Genomic DNA, 17,490 nt, shown 5'->3' on the forward strand with positions numbered 1-17,490 from the left:
TTATGATCAACCGTGGCATGGGTGTTAAAATCTTTTAGGAGCTTTCTCCTAATTGCCTCTCACAAGGAGGCATTAATTATTTCCTGGACTCTGCTTGTCATTCTAGTGCTGCTGAATATTAGAAGACAAAAAGGGCAAGGGTTATGCAAATGAGTGATAGCCTCACCCCACCAAGATCTCGTCTACATCATCAGGCCTCCACGAGTGGAACTTGTTAAATAAAACAGGGCAAAACATTGTACTGGACACATCCAAAGACTTAACAGTAGAATTAGTGGCCTACGAGTTTAGGCAGATATGAGCAACTTTATCCCCCAAATGCCTAGCAAATAAGTTGCAACAGACTACTGGGACACTTCTTTACATCACTCTGCAGACCAAGCTAGAGAAGACCTTGAATAGTTTGGGGGGGAAACTCCAATGGACACCACTGAGTAGATACGATGGTGACAAAGTAGTATTGTCACCTTGAGGTCATCACTACCACAGAGTAGGCTTGAAAATGAGGTCTTGTGTTTGCTTGGCTTAACTCAGTCTTGCATCATCTTTTGCTTGGAGTTGCCAGAGTTTGAAGCTAGGCATATCACTGAACTATACCCCTCCACTTCAGATAGGAAAAAGAATTCACTACAGATTTAGTCCAGGCCTGCTCAGAGGTACAATTTTGTGAACTAGAATGTTTAATATTACTGAATGGCTGGCCTGCATATCTAGCATACAGTACTAGGCACTACCACTCAGTGACCTGGATTTGAGAGAGTCTTATGCAAGGATGAGGAAAAGGAGCAGGTCGCTGTGCACTTTTCACCTCAGAGATGTTTATTCACACTGTAGACTGTTGCTCCAAAGAGAGGGGGGAAGAAAGAATTGCCTGGATCTTTAACTGCCTCACCGTGGCTGCTCTCTAACTCAAGCTGTTTCTTGTTCCTTTAGAAAAGTTATTGTGCAGCCTTAATCATTCTCGACAAGCAGGTTTTGCATGCCATTTTCACCTTTGATTTGATTCAGTCTTGTATTTTTCTTGCAAAACGTAACAAGTCCTCCCCCCCCCCATGTGCATTGCTCTTGGTTGCAAAATATGTTTCCGAATGGACACAGTTCTGAAACCAACTCCCTAATGACAACAACTATTGCTTGAATTCAGTAGAACTTATAGGGAAGCAGGATATAGGCCCAGGTGCCAAATTGTATAGCAGAGGTTTTCAAACTTTTTGAGTCCACTGCTCCCTTGAACATCTACATTCTTTCTGCGGCACCCCTGTGAGGCTCAGGAGCCCAGTTGTGTCACCCCTTGCCTGCAGAGCTAGCAACCCCTCACCCCTTTTCGAACACCCTCCCTTGTGGAGTGTCCCCTCAGCCTCCTCTCCCCTCTTCTTGGGAGGCCTCTGGGAAGCCACCCCCACCCTCCACCCTAAAGAGAGCTGCCTCCCAGAGGCGCCATTCACCTGTGGAGCTTATAGCCAAGGCTGCTGTACTAAATGGCTGTGCAAACCTTGGGGAGGCAGAGACACAAGAGGGCATCAGAGGAGGAAGGGAAGGGAAGAGGGACAGAGGCCAGTGTTGTCCACAGCACCCCTGACCATCATTCAAGGCACCCCAGAGTGCCATGGCTCATTGGTTGACAACCCCTGTTGTATAGCATTCTGGATCAGAGGCGTGAGGGGTGGTCAGTGCCTTGGGGAACCCACTGAAGTCAGCCTGCCCAGGAGCCCTCAAAATCTGAAGCCAGTACTGCTAAAGAGTATTGTGTATGCTGACCTTTCTGACTCAAGGTCTTGTAGAAAATGAAAACAAAACACACACCTGTCCAGCATAGCCATTTCTGGGCTTCTGAAAGACTACTTTCTACCTCACACATCTGGCAGCTAACCAAGGCGAACCAGGTGATCCTCTCTCTGAAAGCGGTGTTAAAAATGGTGCTTTCTTTCCATAGGCAGAAGAAATTTTGAGGCGGGAGGTAGAGAAGAAAGAAACACCGAGTTTATATTGCTTGCTTGGGGATGTCCTTAAAGACCATTCTTACTACGACAAAGCTTGGGAACTGTCAAAGCACCGCAGTGCCCGGGCTCAGCGCTCCAAAGGCCTTCTCCACCTTCGCAACAGGAACTTCAAGGAATGTATAGAGTGCTTTGAGCAATCCGTGAAGATTAACCCCATGCAGGTAAGACAATAAGAACTTTTTACAATATATTTGTGTTCTGGCTTTTGAAGAATTACACAACTTTTAGAAGACATCTGAAGGCAGCCGTGTTTTCAACGCTTGATGCTTCGTTTTTAGATATGCTGTTAGGCACCCAGTGTAGCTGGGGAAACCCAACCAGATGGGCAGGGTAATAATAATAATAAATAATAATAAGCCCTAAAAGCCTTAGGACATGGTTACCTAAAAGACCACCTACTCCAATATGTACTTACCTAAACTTTAAAATCCTCTTCAGAGATCCTATTCTAGTTGGGCCCACCAAATGAAGCGAGGTGGGCAACCACCACGGATAGGACCTTTTCAGTATTAGCACCCTGGATATGGAATAGCCTTGCCAGGGAGGGTTGTCTGTCACCATATTTGTGGCCTGTTTAGATGACTTTGGTAACCTGGCTCTCTGTTTTTAATGCTCTGTTGTGTTTGCATAGGTTTTTTCCCTTATTTATTTATTCATTTATTTAACTAAATTTATATATCACTTGAATGTCAGAACACCTTTAAGTGGCTTACAAAAATATAAAATGAAACATTAAAATTGTCAATAAAAAGCAGTTAAAAACAGGTATTCAAATTTTTCAGAAAATTATTAAAATCACCAGTAGCTAAAAAGATTAATGCTTCTATGGTTTGCTTTGAATTTTGGTTATTTTGGACTTCTTTATTTAAACCACCCACAGAACTTCATGGCAGAAGTCATAAAATATAGTTTGTTGGAGCAAAGCAAACCGCAGTCTCTAGTCTGGATGTAATGCTGAGCTATGGATCCTGATTTGTTTCCTCCACATGCTAGTGGGGAGGAGACAGCCAGCCCAGCTTGGCACTTCATAGTAAACCATTAACTGTGGTTTACTGTGACGTGTGAGCTGGGCCCGTTATGCAAGGTGATTCATTCAAAGCTACGTAAAGAGCAGTTGGTAACTAATAAAAATATTTTCCATCACTTTGAAGAAGTAGTGGTCTAATCATGAATTTATTTTTTTCAAGTACAGTATAGGCAAAACGTTTCATTCAGATATTCTCATTTGTGCAGCTGCCACCACCTAGTTTTCAGAGATCCCTGCCCCTTTTCATTGCAGCTTCCCATACCCACATCAGAGGCCTTCCCTGTTACTGGGATATCTCAGTCGGTAGAGCGTGAGACTCTTAATCTCAGGGTCATGGGTATGAGCCACATATTTGACAAAAGATTCCTGCATTGCAGCGGGTTGGAGTAGATGACCCTTGTGGGTCCTTCTAACTCTATGATTCAGTCCTCCAGGAGAGGCTTCTTAGGCAGCTATATTAGGAAGGATTGGGTAGGAAATCCATGCTGTGCAAACAGCCTTACATAATATTTTCATGCAACCCATGTTTGCACGTTTCTTCTGTTGGGGAAACCACTATTATGATGCATTGAAGGTCAGCAACTGAAAATTTGAGTTTGAAATTTACTTAATTAGACCCTAAACTAAAGGTTGAGGTGAAAAGGAGTGGCTGGGTTAAATGAGACGTCTATCATCATCACATTTGGGCCAATTCACTGCAAGTAGGCCGCTATCAAGTATTATGTTGCTGCTGTTTTGATGTTTGACTGTGTAATTGTTGCATTTTAAAGTGACCTTTTTTGTATTAATGCACCATTCACTGCTATGGGTCACTCTTTGATCAAAAAGTGGTATATAAATAAGCCATAATATAAAACAATTAATATTTCCACTTCCTTTGGGCATTTGTAATAAATGTGCTTAGTCTGGGCTCCATCATTATTTATTACATCCATTCATCATTTATTTTACATGAAAATGTGTCAAAGTGACTTAACAATGAAATAATAGAAACAACAAGATCTATTAAAACCAAACACAAGAACAAGAATAAAACCACAAACTGCCTTTGCACGGCTCCTTTTTTTAAATGTGAGATGCATGTGCCAACATTTGCTTTGTTCTTCAGTGTAGTTCCAAAGTTAACACTTCAATCAAAGCAGCAGTTTCAAAAGCAGAATTAATTCTGACCTTTTCCCCCCACATCTGCACGTTGTAAGCTTGAATTCCTTCGCTTACATGATAAAGAGTTATTTGAAGAACTACTGACATGAACCCATTTAAGAGGTGTGATTCTAGTTTGTGTTAGCAAACTGCTTAGGCAGTGGAGAAGCAATATACTCATGAACCATACATAGAATATGGTATCTTAAACATGAAAGCCAAATAGAAATTCGTAGTGTGAGTACCCATTTGGCAAGTAGTGGCCCCAAGGATGCAAGGCATACCAAAACCAATCAAGAGATTGACAAAATGAGGCTACTAATTAGTACTTTTTCTCTGCAATCAGTAGTGCAAATATATAAGCCACTTTTTTGGGGGGGGGGGGCGTTTAAAGTAGGAAGGTAGGAAGCTTGTTCCAGGTGAAAATTTCCCTTGAAATGTTTCTCATGCTGTATTCCCTCTTGTTTGCAACTGCGGTTCAGGGAAATAGTTTGCTACCAGAAACATCCCCCTGCATTTAGTGATTATTCAGAGCCTCAGGGTTTTTGGGGTTTTTTTGGCAGTTGTGAGTGATTTGCCAGATCCCATTCCAACCAACATAATTGCCTACGGAAGTCATGGTTTCTCTCACTCCAGCTTTTCTTTGCAATTATTTCACTGTTGGGCCCTCTAAAGGCCTCCATCTCCTACAAAGATGACTTAAACATACTTCCTGCAATTCAGTGGCAGTACCCTTTCTTCCTCGGAAAAATGTGTCTCTATAGAATCATTCCAATGCTGCCTCTAATTAGACAGAGGCACACACACACACACAGAGGCCTCCCTTTGGCAGGAAAAACCCCCAATACTGCTTTATCTGGACTTTCAAATTTTAACGGCCTAAGATGACTCCATTCTGTATTTCATCATTGATACCGTTGAAAAATAGCTCTCTTCTGGCCTATGCAAAGATGCAGGCGCAGCCTAGCATATGGCGCTGTAGGGCCAGCTTACGAGTGGCACTGTTTTAGAGAGACGCTCTCTGCAGTTGGGGGGGAAGCTGAACCTTTAAACACAATTCCCGGTTAAGATTTCATGGGAAACTATAATTTAAGAAACCGAGAGAGGCTGCTGCAGGAGGGGAAGAGGGACTAGGAGCTTGTAACCCAGCACACAAAACTTGGTTTGTTGGACCAGGTCAGCTGTGTCAGAAAGAGACCCTTTTGAAAGCAGAATGTGAGTTTAAGTAATTATTTCCCCTCAGGGACACTTGCTCTTCTTTTAAAAATCAATTTAATATGGTTTTATTATCTCTATGTGACAAAGTATTAATAATGAAACAATGAAGGGGATTATGGTGGGCTGGCAGTGGCAAAATGCTATTTCCGCACTGAAAAGTCAGTGAATTTACAGAGTTAGTCAATGAATTTTACATAAATATGTCATTTACAAGATTTTTGTTGGAACTTATTCTTGGTTAGTTTTGCCACTACAACCTTCAGTTTCCACAGCAATCACATTTACAAGAAGAATGTTTTATACAAACTGGTGTCTCTGTGGATACATCTGCTTCTTCTCAGGGGCTATTTGCATCATCACGGCTGCATCCCCTTATTGCCCTGTCTGATGGTGGCATCACAGCCAAGAAGTGGCTGCTGTATCTTTGTCGAGTGTCCAACCTGCAGATTGACTCTTGAAGCTCCATCAGACCTATGGCTTTAGTTAGATAACTCCAAGAAAAGTGATGTGGCCTTTTGGACAAGAAAACATAACCAGTTTTCCAGGCAAACACTGCAATTGTTGTTTTGTTTTTGTATGCTCCCCCTTGCTGACCTTTCAGTTAGGTGTGTGGTTTTCCTTGGGCTGTGCCTACTTAGCTTTGGAAGATTATGAAGGTGCTGCCAGAGCATTTCAGCGCTGTGTGATATTGGAACCTGACGTAAGTACAATAAGTTTAAGGTAACATTGGTGTTGCTTTGATTCTGTTTAACAGTATTTTTTTAATCACTTTTCTGGGCAAGCCCATCCAATGTGAGTTGAATAATAAATAGACTGATCAATAAACAAGCCAGTAAAAACAAAATAAAACTATATAATCTAGCCTGTAAAACAATATCACACCTGGAAGGCTAATATAAAAATATACATTTGCAGTGCCTTCTGAAATCCATGCAACATGTTTACCCTAATACAGATCTGATGGGAAAGAATTGCAAAGCCATGGAGCCACCACAGAAAAAGACCATTCCCTTTCGGCTTTCTGTCATGGGAGGAGGATACTTAAGGAGGGAGTTAGTGCTGTTAGAGTGTGGGCCAGCAGTCCAACAAATTGCTTTAACCCAGGAAAGCATTTGATTTAAAAGATATTGGTTATCATCGTCATGCTTTCGTAGACTAAGTTTTAAGCTTGTTTATTTAAAAATATTTTTATCTATGAGACGGCAACTACAACAATCCATTGCTGTGTTGGGTGCAGCTGCCACAACATGCAGGGATTGTCAGAGCAGCACAGAGCCCTGTTTCATTCCCCCTCTTCTCTTCCCCTGACTGAAACCATAGTTTAGTGTTACAAGAACAAGAGAAAGCAAGCCTCTGCTCAATTCTTCCCACCCACCCAGTGCAGCTGCGAAGAGGAGTTCCAAAGTCTTTCCTTGTGTTTTAGATTAACTATAGCTTGCCATGTTGCCTGAACCTGCCAAGCTGTGATTCATTTTAACTATGTCTTGTTGAAATGAGACAATGGCAAACCAAAGTTTAAGAAGCTGGCTTGTTTCTGCATCACATAGTTGAGATCACCCACAGTTTGTGGTGAGTGCTACTTCCAAATACCAGTTGCTGGAATCTACAAGAGGGGAGTGCGCTCTTGGTCCCGTTTTGCTTGCTGGTTTCTCACAGGCACCTGGTTGGCCACACTGAGAACAGGATGCTGGACTAGATGGGCCATTGACGTGACCCAACAGGCTATTCTTATGTTCTTATGGTTCAGGTGTAACACTAAACTGGTTAATCTAAAATAGAAGTGAAGGTTTCCAGCCTCCTCACAGCTGGTGGGTTGGTGGAGGGAGGACACAAAACCCATGGCTTGCTGTGGTTTATCCTCATTAATGTTAAACTGGGCAAAATCAGTAATTCAACATTGGAGCATTGCCCCAAATGAAATTATAATCATTCTCATTCTGAGAAAGTGTGTCAGGTCTAGGGCTGGGCAATATCAGCTTTTCAACGTTGCGGTGTATCACCAGCTAAACATCGCAGTTTAGCGATATACTGCGATGTTGAAAAAACAAGATGCATTGGCCTCTGCCCGCGAGACACTGGGTGAAACTGCTCCAGTTCTCACCTCAAGAGCTGAGGCGGTTTCACCCAGGCTTACAGGCTGACAACGCAGCTTGTTTGCACCACTCAGCTGGGGGAAGGGAACACTCCCCCCCACACACACACCCAGTGATGCATCGGGGCTCCTTTAACTGCTTGCTGCGAAGAGCGGCAACACTCCTCAGTCGAGCAGTTTAAAGATGCAGAAAGAGGAACAAGCTGTATCAGCGCCTCGCTGAAACAGCTTGTTTCTCCCTCTCCATCGTATGAGGGCAGAGTGGGATGGCGATTTCACTCAGCGATATATCTGTCCCTCTGCCAGCAGCACCCACTGTAGGAAGGAACTATTGACTTCCTCCAGCGGACGCTGCTAGTGAAGGGACTCAGGAGAGGTGGCAGTTTCACCAGCGATATACCGCTGAGTGAAACCGACATCACAGTCTGCTCCTCATACCAGTCCTGGGTGATATATTGATATATCGCCCAGGCCTAGTCAGGTCTGTGCTCTTCTAATATCTCCCAAATTCTCAGACTATTTTTAAGGTTATTGTTCAATGTCCTGTCAAAATAATACCGCTTGGTATGCCACTGTTTCTACTGTTACACTAATTTTATACTGCAACAACCTAAAAAAAAATTCTTAAATGTGGGCACTAACCTAAAACTTGCCATACTCCTAATGGCTATGAATCAAGCAAAAGTAAGCCCTTGAGTGGCATATGCTTTAAAATTCTCTCAAAATCAGCAGGTCTTTAAAACGTCTAACTCCGGCTCGATTATGCCTATTGATTGGTGCTATAATTTAACAGTCAAATTTATGAATGTCAAATATGTTGAGACACAAATCAGTGTTTTATGATAAAAACACAAATTCAGTGTGCTCTGTATTTAAATAGGTATCCTTACTCCTGTATGTTTGCTCTCTCCTTCATGCATTTGTTTTCCCCACAGAACGCGGAGGCTTGGAACAATTTATCAACTGCATATATCAGATTAAAACAGAAGTAAGTACATCAAAGGGATTAGTAACTGCTGCTTCCAAAGTAAACAGTGCTGGTTTCCTCCCTCTCCAGCTTTCCCCCCAATTCCTCCCAGCTCCTGGGCATGCTTCCCTCGTGATCCACTTTATGATCACCTCTAGGACAAGCCTCCCACCACGAGGGGCATTAGAAAGGTAGAGATATGATTGAAAAGCCTTTGAAAAGGAAAAGCAACTGTTTAGATTCCTCCCCAAACCGGGTGTCGCAATATAGAATTTATTGCACAGGATACTGTTAATTACAAGTGCTGTACTGACTTCATCGTGCAAGGGAGGCCCTGCTCTGCATCCTGACCCTTTATACAAAAGAGCCCTGCGGAATCAAATGCCCACGCTTTTCTGTATTGTGGACCCCCACGCTACAGAGTGCTGTATCTATGGGGTGCATATCCCCTCCCACTGACCCACCTGGCTTTTCCAAAAAGTGTTTCAGTATTCTTAATAATTGTAATGTCATTAACTGTGGAATTTTTAGCCGGCTGTTTTTATTACTTGTTAGTTGCAGGGCTTATTGGCTTTTGGTCAGTTTCAGGTGGTGTGCAAATGGCAGAGAATGGGGCATATAAATATTTATGTACATAACTGCATTCTTACTTTTAAAAAAAAGCAAGCCGGCATCTAAATCTGATTTCAGTCCCTTTGGAAAAAATATATAGCTAAGGATGCCTATTGCAGTCACATAATCAAGGGGGAAGTTGGCAGTTTTAGTACTAGCCTCATGGTAGCAGATGGTATCAACCTGCATAATAAGCCACTTGTTTTCTGCTCCCTAGAAGAAGCCATTAATAAATCTTGTGAAGGGACCCAATTTCTTAGTTCTGTATGCTTGCTCAGTTTATGTAATGATGTCTGGAGTAGATACCTTTTTGATAATGCAGTTCTTTCAGAAGTTCGGTATCATAAGTAAGTTGTCAAGATAATTTTTTGGTTGCTCAGGCTGTGTCCCATTAATCATCTACCAAAAAGAATGCAACTTAAAAAGGCAAGGGAGAAAAATGAGAGTTAAAAAAAATAATGCTTGATTCCTCTCTCCCCCCCCCCACCTCACCCCCTTGCATCACTGTGAACAATTTATCTGCTTTCTGGAAGCAAACTGAAAATGAGAAAATGAACAGGGAGTTCACAAAGTTGTGGACACAGGAAACAAATTGCCAAGAAAGTGCATTGAACCAAAAGCCATAAATAAGTTCAAGAGGCCCTTAGACATATTTATGGAACATACAGACTGAAAGATGTAGTTGCTACGGAGACTGCAAGGAACAAAAAAAATAGATGTAAAGAGATACAAATGTTTGTTCAAGTGTCCTTTTCAGACAAATGTCCTTTTCAGCAACTTTCAGAGTATGTAGAAGTATCCCCGAGAAACTTTATAGCCAATTACCTAAATAAAGAAAATCAGACTAGAACATTTATCAGATTAGAACTTCTTAATCTCTCTGTGGAGGCTACACAGGTTTCTAAGGTGGCTCATTTTTAAGTCAGCAAGTAAATTTCATTTTATCCAGAGAGTGATTAATCTGATCCCTTTGTTCTCCCATTCACATGTCATTGTGCAATTTCTGGACTCTTTATGTACCTGTATTGTTCCCTTAACTGAAATGACATCCCCATCTTGCGTCTCTTATCTCTTCTCATAACTTAGCTCACAGAGCAAGAGCTGTGGTGAAATTTCACCTGGCAGAGATTTGCACAAAAAATGGTGTTCCATATTTAACGCTTGATCAGTTTCTGTCATTGAAAGCTACTATTTAATTTCTCATCCCCTCAACAAAATCAAGATGACTTGCCATTTAATCAAGACTTACAAAATACAGTGTAAGAAGTAAGAGGGGATTTGTCTAGGCCAGGGGTAGGCAACCTAAGGCCCGGGGCTTGGATCTGGCCCAATCGCCTTCTCAGTCCAGCCCACGGGCAGTCCTGGAATCAGCGTGTTTTTACACAAGTAGAATATGTCCTTTTATTTAAAATGCATCTCTGGGTTGTTTGTGGGGTCTGCCTGGTGTTTTTACATGAGTAGAATGTGTGCTTTTATTTAAAATGCATCTCTGGGTTATTTGTGGGGCATACGAATTCGTTCATTTTTTATTTTATTTTTCAAAACATAGTGCGGCCCACCACATGGTCTGAGGGACAGTGGACCGGCCCACAGCTGAAAAAGGTTGCTGACCCCTGGTCTATGCCAATGGGATTAAAATAACATGGAGAATTTTTAACATTCTAACAGCGCAGTTAAGAATAGTAGGTGGCAAATAGCAAATCTGTGAGTACTATAGTTTAACAATGTCAAAACCTTTTGTTTTTCATCCTGGCTGAGAGAAGCACACATATTCATCTTTAAACAAGCAGCATTCTCTGCTTGTTTATCTGCTTTAGCCTATTTGTAAAGGAGAAGTGTAGTAATCTTCCATAAATTCTAGCAGGTATTTCACAGAAAAATAACAAAATGGATTGTCTTATATGTGTATGGTTTACCACCTGGTATAATAGATTTCAAGGTGGGGGGAATACAGCAAAAGAATTGTTGGAAAGCCATTTTTACTACATTCAAATGCTGTCACTGGAAAATCTAGAACCCTTTCACATATAGCCCAGCATCGTGGAGCAGTCTCTCTCCTGCAATGTCGTGCCCTGGATGCAAATGATACAATAATGTGGATTGTTCCTTTGCAATTGGCAGCCTCTTTTGCAGACAGGTGCTGCACTCAGCTGTATGGGATCACACAACAGGGAAGCATCTCTCATGTCACTGTGATTATGTGTGATGGGGAGCCCTGCCAACAGATAACAGCAATAAAGGTTATGGCATGAAGCATGCTGGTATAAAGGGAAAGGGATCATCCATCTCTTGTCAAATCAGAAAAGCAACTCTTAAGATTGTGGTCTTCTTTGTATATACAATTTTTAAAATGATAAACCTTCTAAAGAAGTGAATAAGGCTGAGGGGGGGATTGAATGGCAAAGCAAAAATCCTTGTGTGTTTTAACTTATTTAATTTTGAACCAGAATTAAAGCATTCCGGACCCTTCAGGAAGCTCTCAAGTGTAATTATGAGCACTGGCAGATTTGGGAAAATTACATTCTCACCAGTACAGACGTTGGAGAGTTTTCAGAAGCTATTAAAGCTTATCACAGGCTTATGGACTTACAAGAAAAGTATAAAGATGTCCAGGTGGGTTGTGTCTCTTTTTATTCAAGTGTCCAGTTTTAAAGATTTCAAACATGGTTCATGAAAACAGGTCATACTCAGGACAGCGATTAAAGAGCCTCCCATCTTATAGTGAAGTTGTAGGGTACCTCTGTTTCTTCTATAAAAATGTCAAGCCAAATCAAGACTTAAATGGAAGTTGCACATTCAGTCCATCCCCGACCATGATGGCATTCAGTGAGAATGCCTTCTACTATGAGCCCAGCAGCTGTTGCAGTCCTTTGCAGTAGAACAGGGGCAGTAGAAGAAGAAGGGTTTGGATTTGATATCCCGCTTTATCACCACCCTAAGGAGTCTCAAAGCGGCTAACGCTCTCCTTTCCCTTCCTCCCCCACAACAAACACTCTGTGAGGTGAGTGAGGCTGAGAGACTTCAGAGAAGGTTGACTAGCCCAAGGTCACCCAGCAGCTGCATGTGGAGGAGCGGAGACACAAACCCGGTTCACCAGATTACAAGACTACCGCTCTTAACCACTACACCACACTGGCTCCCAGTAGCCAACTTGGTGCTCTCCAGATGCTAGAGTGCAGCTCATATTAGCTCCAACCAGCATAGCCAGTTGTTGGTGATTATGGGAGTTTTAGTTCATGGAAACATGAGAGCTTAAGGAGAAAATTCTGTCCTTGTGGAGGAAACCATGGCAATTTAGCCTTTACAGTGTCCTTCTCTGTACACTGAGAAATCAGTGGTAGACTGTGCGACAGGGGACAATATTACGATGGAACATGATGATACCAGTGGACATTCCCTGCCTTAGAATAATGTTTTTGTCCTACTGCTCAGCCTGAATTCCTGGGCAGTGTCAGTGGATGTTTTAGCCTTTAGCATGCATTTAGGAATGTTATCTGAATGAAGAAACTGGGGTTTTCCTTTTTTAAAAATTCATTCAGGAGCAGTGAAACTTCAAAATCAGTGGGAGTGATAAAAATCTGCTGTTGGATTTTCAGAAGTTCAGGCTTGTGGGCACAGTCTAATGGTCTTTTCCCACAAAATAAATTAGATGTGGATTGTTTCCTTCCTCAACAGATTCCTTGCTGCTGTATTCACTAGTTGCTCTTTCAGATGGTAGCTGCATGTAGCTGACTATCTCAGTTGTCCGATAAATAAGGGTTTTTTCCCTAGAAATATTAGGTGCCAGTACTCACCATGAAGTTGTTACAATAAGTGCCACACTGTTTACACAGTAATCGTACCTTTGTTGTTATTCTCGAGTACCCCTTGATAAAAACACATTTTTTAAAGCATCTCCTTGTGGCTGGCTCTTATTTGTGTAAAATGTGCTACATCAAAATGTATGCAAAAAAGCAAAATCACAGGCAGGCATGGATGCCCACAGGATTTCCTGGGCCTGGTACATTGCATATGGATAGCCCCCCCCCCCCCAAGCAATCTACTGGCGATAACTGCTGAGGATGTAAATATGTTATTTTAGCCTAGCCTACTACACCAGGCTGCCACTGTTATGATTATTTATTGGATTTCTTACCCATGCTTCCCCGTAGGGTCCCAGGGTGGGTTGCAACAATTTAAAAATTATTAAAAACAGTATTAAAACAAATAACAATTAAAGGAATAGAGTGGATTCCACTGCAATGATAAAAGGGGGTGGGGATAATGTGTGCAACCTTGAGCTCCTGGGTGGAGAAGCAAGAAACAGCCCACAGTCCTGATATTTACAGCACTGTTGTTGCCTACCGAGTGTTGAAGCCTTTGTGTTTTGTGCTCTTTCTGTAGAAATGTCTAATTGAATTACATTTTCTTTTTCCAAAAAAAAAGAGGGAAAGGAAGCTAAGAATTGGGGGGCCCTGCTGGCTCATGGTTCAGTACCTGTTGGCAGCCCTGGGTGCAGGTTTTACTACTGCAGATAGCTACTGTCCTGCATTTGTGGCGTGGGATTTTATTTTATTTAATTTTTTTTTTTTAAATATTTTATTAAGGATTTTCTTGTTTTACAGAAGTGTAGTGCCTCGTATTTTTTTTTCCCATGTAACATTTTTACAAATCCGTTTCATTTGTTGAGGCATTAGGGGGAGAAGAAAAAAGAAAAAGAAAAAAGAAAAGGGGGGGTGGAGAGAGGGAAGATGGATGGGGGTGGGGTCGGGTGGCGGTGTTTCTATTATGTTTAATGTATGTAGAGTTTGGTGTCAGCGTTGCTTGTGTTGTTCACTTGTGTCCCTTTGGTGGTGAGAGAGGTTGGGGTTGGCCTAGGGTGTGATTGTTTGCTTGTGATTGGCTGTGGTGATCTTTGTTTTCGTGTGTGAGTGAGGTGGGTGGGTGTTTTGGATCAGGTTAGCCATATTGATTTGTATGCTGTTGGTGGATTATTGTCATTGTCCTGTTGGGCTGTGTATGTGATAAATGGGAGCCATACCGGGGTGAAGGCGTCTTCTTCTGTTTGTCCCCGTGTCAGTTTCAGTTTATTAGTTAATTTTTCTAGTAGGGCTGTTTCCCATACTATTTGGTACCATTGGTCCATGCTTACTCCTGACAGGTCTCTCCAGTGTCTGGTTATGGTGTTTCTGGCTGCTGAGAGCAGGTGGGTTATGAGTTCTTTGTGGTGTAAATGGGCATTGTTGTCTTGGAAGATGTTTAGTAGGGCCAATTCTGGGGTGATGTCTATTACTTGCTTAGTTATTTTACATATTTCTTGTATGGCTGTTGTCCAGAATAGTTGGAGGCGTGGGATTTTATTCAGTGCAATTTGCTACTTCTGTCAACTTCAGCATTTACACCATATATGCCAAACATTTTTTGGCAAGAGCTAAGTCACAGTTCGAACACGGGTGGCGCTGTGGGTTAAACCACAGAGCCTAGGACTTGCCAATCAGAAGGTCGGCGGTTCGAATCCCCGCAACGGCGTGAGCTCCCGTTGCTCGGTCCCTGCTCCTGCCAACCTAGCAGTTTGAACGCACGTCAAAGTGCAAGTAGATAAATAGGTACCGCTTCAGTGGGAAGGTAAACGGCGTTTCCGTGCACTGCTCTGGTTCGCCAGAAGCGGCTTAGTCATGCTGGCCACATGACCCGGAAGCTGTACGCCGGCTCCCTCGGCCAATAAAGCGAGATGAGCGCCGCAACCCCAGAGTTGGCCACGACTGGACCTAATGGTCAGGGGTCCCTTTGCCTTTACCTTTTTAAGTCACAGTTCACAATAATCACCTTTGACCATGGGAGTAAGGAGGATCAGACACTACTTTAGCAATGCTAATTGCCCTCTGTTTCACTGTTAAAGCTCAGCCGTTGCTGTTGCTCTAATGCTGGCTTGCTAAGAATGACAGAAGCATCAAATGCATTGTGACTTTTTAAAGCAGTCTGCTTCACTCTACAGTGCACAGCTCAATTTTATTTGTTTCTTGAGCAGGATATACATATGTGTTCAAAACAGGAGTTAATGGAAGACAGACACCAGCAGAGAAAACCCCACCATGTCATCTTTTGTCAGCACATAAACTCAGTGATAAGCAGTAAGGTTGATTCTTTATTCAGAGAGAAAAAACCTAAGAGAGAACTCCACGGACAGGACTACCCCAGGGAGGCAGTCGCCAGAACTGAGGATCTGAGCCTTCCCAGCAGTCGCGAACTCCTTCAAGGAGGGGTTCTCTGTGCCTTTTGTCCTGCTACATGTAGCACCCCCTAGGCAGTCAAAATCTTGGGGCACCTCTCGTGTGCATGCTCTAGTGGGATTACATTGAACTAAGAAAGCAAGATTGCAGTTTTCTTTCAAGATCCAATCAGTGTTACTTTGATCCATTTTTGCAGGGCCCCTAAAAGTCGTGGGGCCCACAGACCGCTGCCTATTCGCTAATCCAGCACTGTTTCCTCAGTTGCAGACTCCCACCATTCCTCCTCATCTAGCCAGATCCTGATATCTTTCTGTCCGGAATCCTTTCTACTGGAAAGGCAAAAGCAAAACTTTTTCTGTCCCTTCAATTTCAGAAATAGATTTCAGAGCCTGAGGAGGAAGCAGAATTAATAGGTTCAAGGAGACACCTGTACCTGCTAATGGCTATTTCCTTGTTTTTAAGCCGTAACATCGGGAGCCATTTACAGCGTGGTACTCTGTAGACTGATGGCTTATCATGTGAGAACTGATCTCTAAAACCATTTCCCCCTCGTGAAGCCTGTCAGCTTTGCTGAGCATCAAGGTAGCCTGGGAAACATGTTTTGACAGGCTGAAATTTTATATCAAAGGGGCTTTGTAACTGTACAGTGATAACTAGTAACAGCTCAGATGTTTGGAAATACGGGGTTTAGGTTTCGACAAAGTCATCGTGGGCACAAAAATATCTAGGAAGGTTATGGGGGAAGAACAGCAAACCGGCTTCACTGGTGTGTTGTTTGATCCTCTGTAATGATCCTATGACCTCTAAGAGACATGCATAAAAATTGAATGTACTTGCATGAATGCATAACTTTATTTGATGCACTTGATGATTAAGTTATCTGGAAAAATGTAATATAACTTACAACATTGATTTTGTAACCTACTGATAATAAATTTGACAACTTAAGAACAAGTTTCTTAGCTGCTGGATATAGCACCAGTAAATGGCAGTCATTCAGAAGTGTTTAAATTCTATTAGTTTTTCAAGAACTCATTATATTCCAAGAAAATAAGTTGCTAGCATTCTTAAACAAGTATGGTGTCTCTGCATCTATGGTAGATAGGAAAGCTACATTACATTTTTAGTAGATTAATTCCATAAAATAATCCTATACATTTGCATGGGAATAAACCCCATTAAGAACAATGGGACTTAACAACTAAATGAATATGTATAGGATCCCACTGCTTATATGCATTTCCAGTACCTCCAACATGTGTTTTTCCAAACCTTACTAAATGCCTTTGATTCCTCTGGAGAATATTCAGGTCCTTTTATTAATATTGACTACCAGATACAGATGTAGTTAGTGTTGTCAGAATTTCCCATGTGTCCTTAAAGGGATTTTCTATCTTAAAGGGATTTTCTGTTTTACAGATTAAAAGTGTTGTGTAAATTTGGGGCAGTAAGGCTGTCTGTCTTCTGGTTAGATTATAGTTTTAAGTAGTGCCCAATTATGTAATATAGAACCCTTATTCAAATTTTGGAGAAGAAGCTTTTGTAGAATTGCTGTTACCACTGGGGAACATTGTTTTTCTTTTTCCTTGCTATCTTTATCTCTTGAACAGCTTATTGTTTGTGGAATGTTCTCCCCTGGGAGGTCTGGCTGCTGCCTTCATTATATACCTTTAGACACCAGGAGAAAAGGGAAGCGGGATTATTGGTTCTGTGGGTTTGGGTTTTTTTATGCATCTTGTGTTTTTATCTTGTATTTTTTATGTTGTGAACCACCCTGAGATCTGTGGATGAAGGGTGGCATACAAATTTAATAAATAAATAACATAAAAATAATTCAGACTCCTACAAATTATGTTATTGTATAAGAACTGATTGTAAAAAAAAAAACCAAAATCAAAGCAGCTGTTGAACTCACACGTTGCACACATTCACTAATTCGCCTCGTAGTGTTAGTCCAATTATAACCAAAATTTTCTTCTCTCAAAGGTGCTAAAGATTCTAGTAAAAGTAGTTATGGATGGAGTGACCGATCGTAATGGAGAAACTGCAACAGGGTTGAAGGGGAAACTGCAGGGACTCTTTGGCAGAGTGACTTCTAGAGTGACAAGTGATGGAGAAATCTGGAGACTATATGCAAGACTCTATGGGAATGGGCAGAGTGATAACCATGAAGATACAGAGAAGGTAAGTGCTAATGGTAAGAGTGTGATTTTAAATTAGTA

At 41.9% G+C, this 17,490-nt stretch overlaps 1 protein-coding gene across 1 annotated transcript in view; it reads left to right on the plus strand.

The window, feature by feature from the left end:
- Positions 1 to 17,490, plus strand: part of TTC27 (tetratricopeptide repeat domain 27) — an 81,087-nt gene that overhangs the window by 54,552 nt on the left and 9,045 nt on the right. Inside the window, exons 13-17 of the mRNA XM_080997691.1 lie at positions 1,934 to 2,161; positions 5,990 to 6,088; positions 8,416 to 8,468; positions 11,507 to 11,672; positions 17,255 to 17,452. Coding sequence (XP_080853817.1) covers positions 1,934 to 2,161; positions 5,990 to 6,088; positions 8,416 to 8,468; positions 11,507 to 11,672; positions 17,255 to 17,452 — 744 coding nt within the window. The remainder of the gene's footprint in view (positions 1 to 1,933; positions 2,162 to 5,989; positions 6,089 to 8,415; positions 8,469 to 11,506; positions 11,673 to 17,254; positions 17,453 to 17,490) is intronic.

The sequence above is a fragment of the Podarcis pityusensis genome (assembly GCF_964106645.2).
Source record: "Podarcis pityusensis genome assembly, chromosome: 3".
In the NCBI taxonomy this organism is placed as follows: Eukaryota; Metazoa; Chordata; class Lepidosauria; order Squamata; family Lacertidae; genus Podarcis; species Podarcis pityusensis.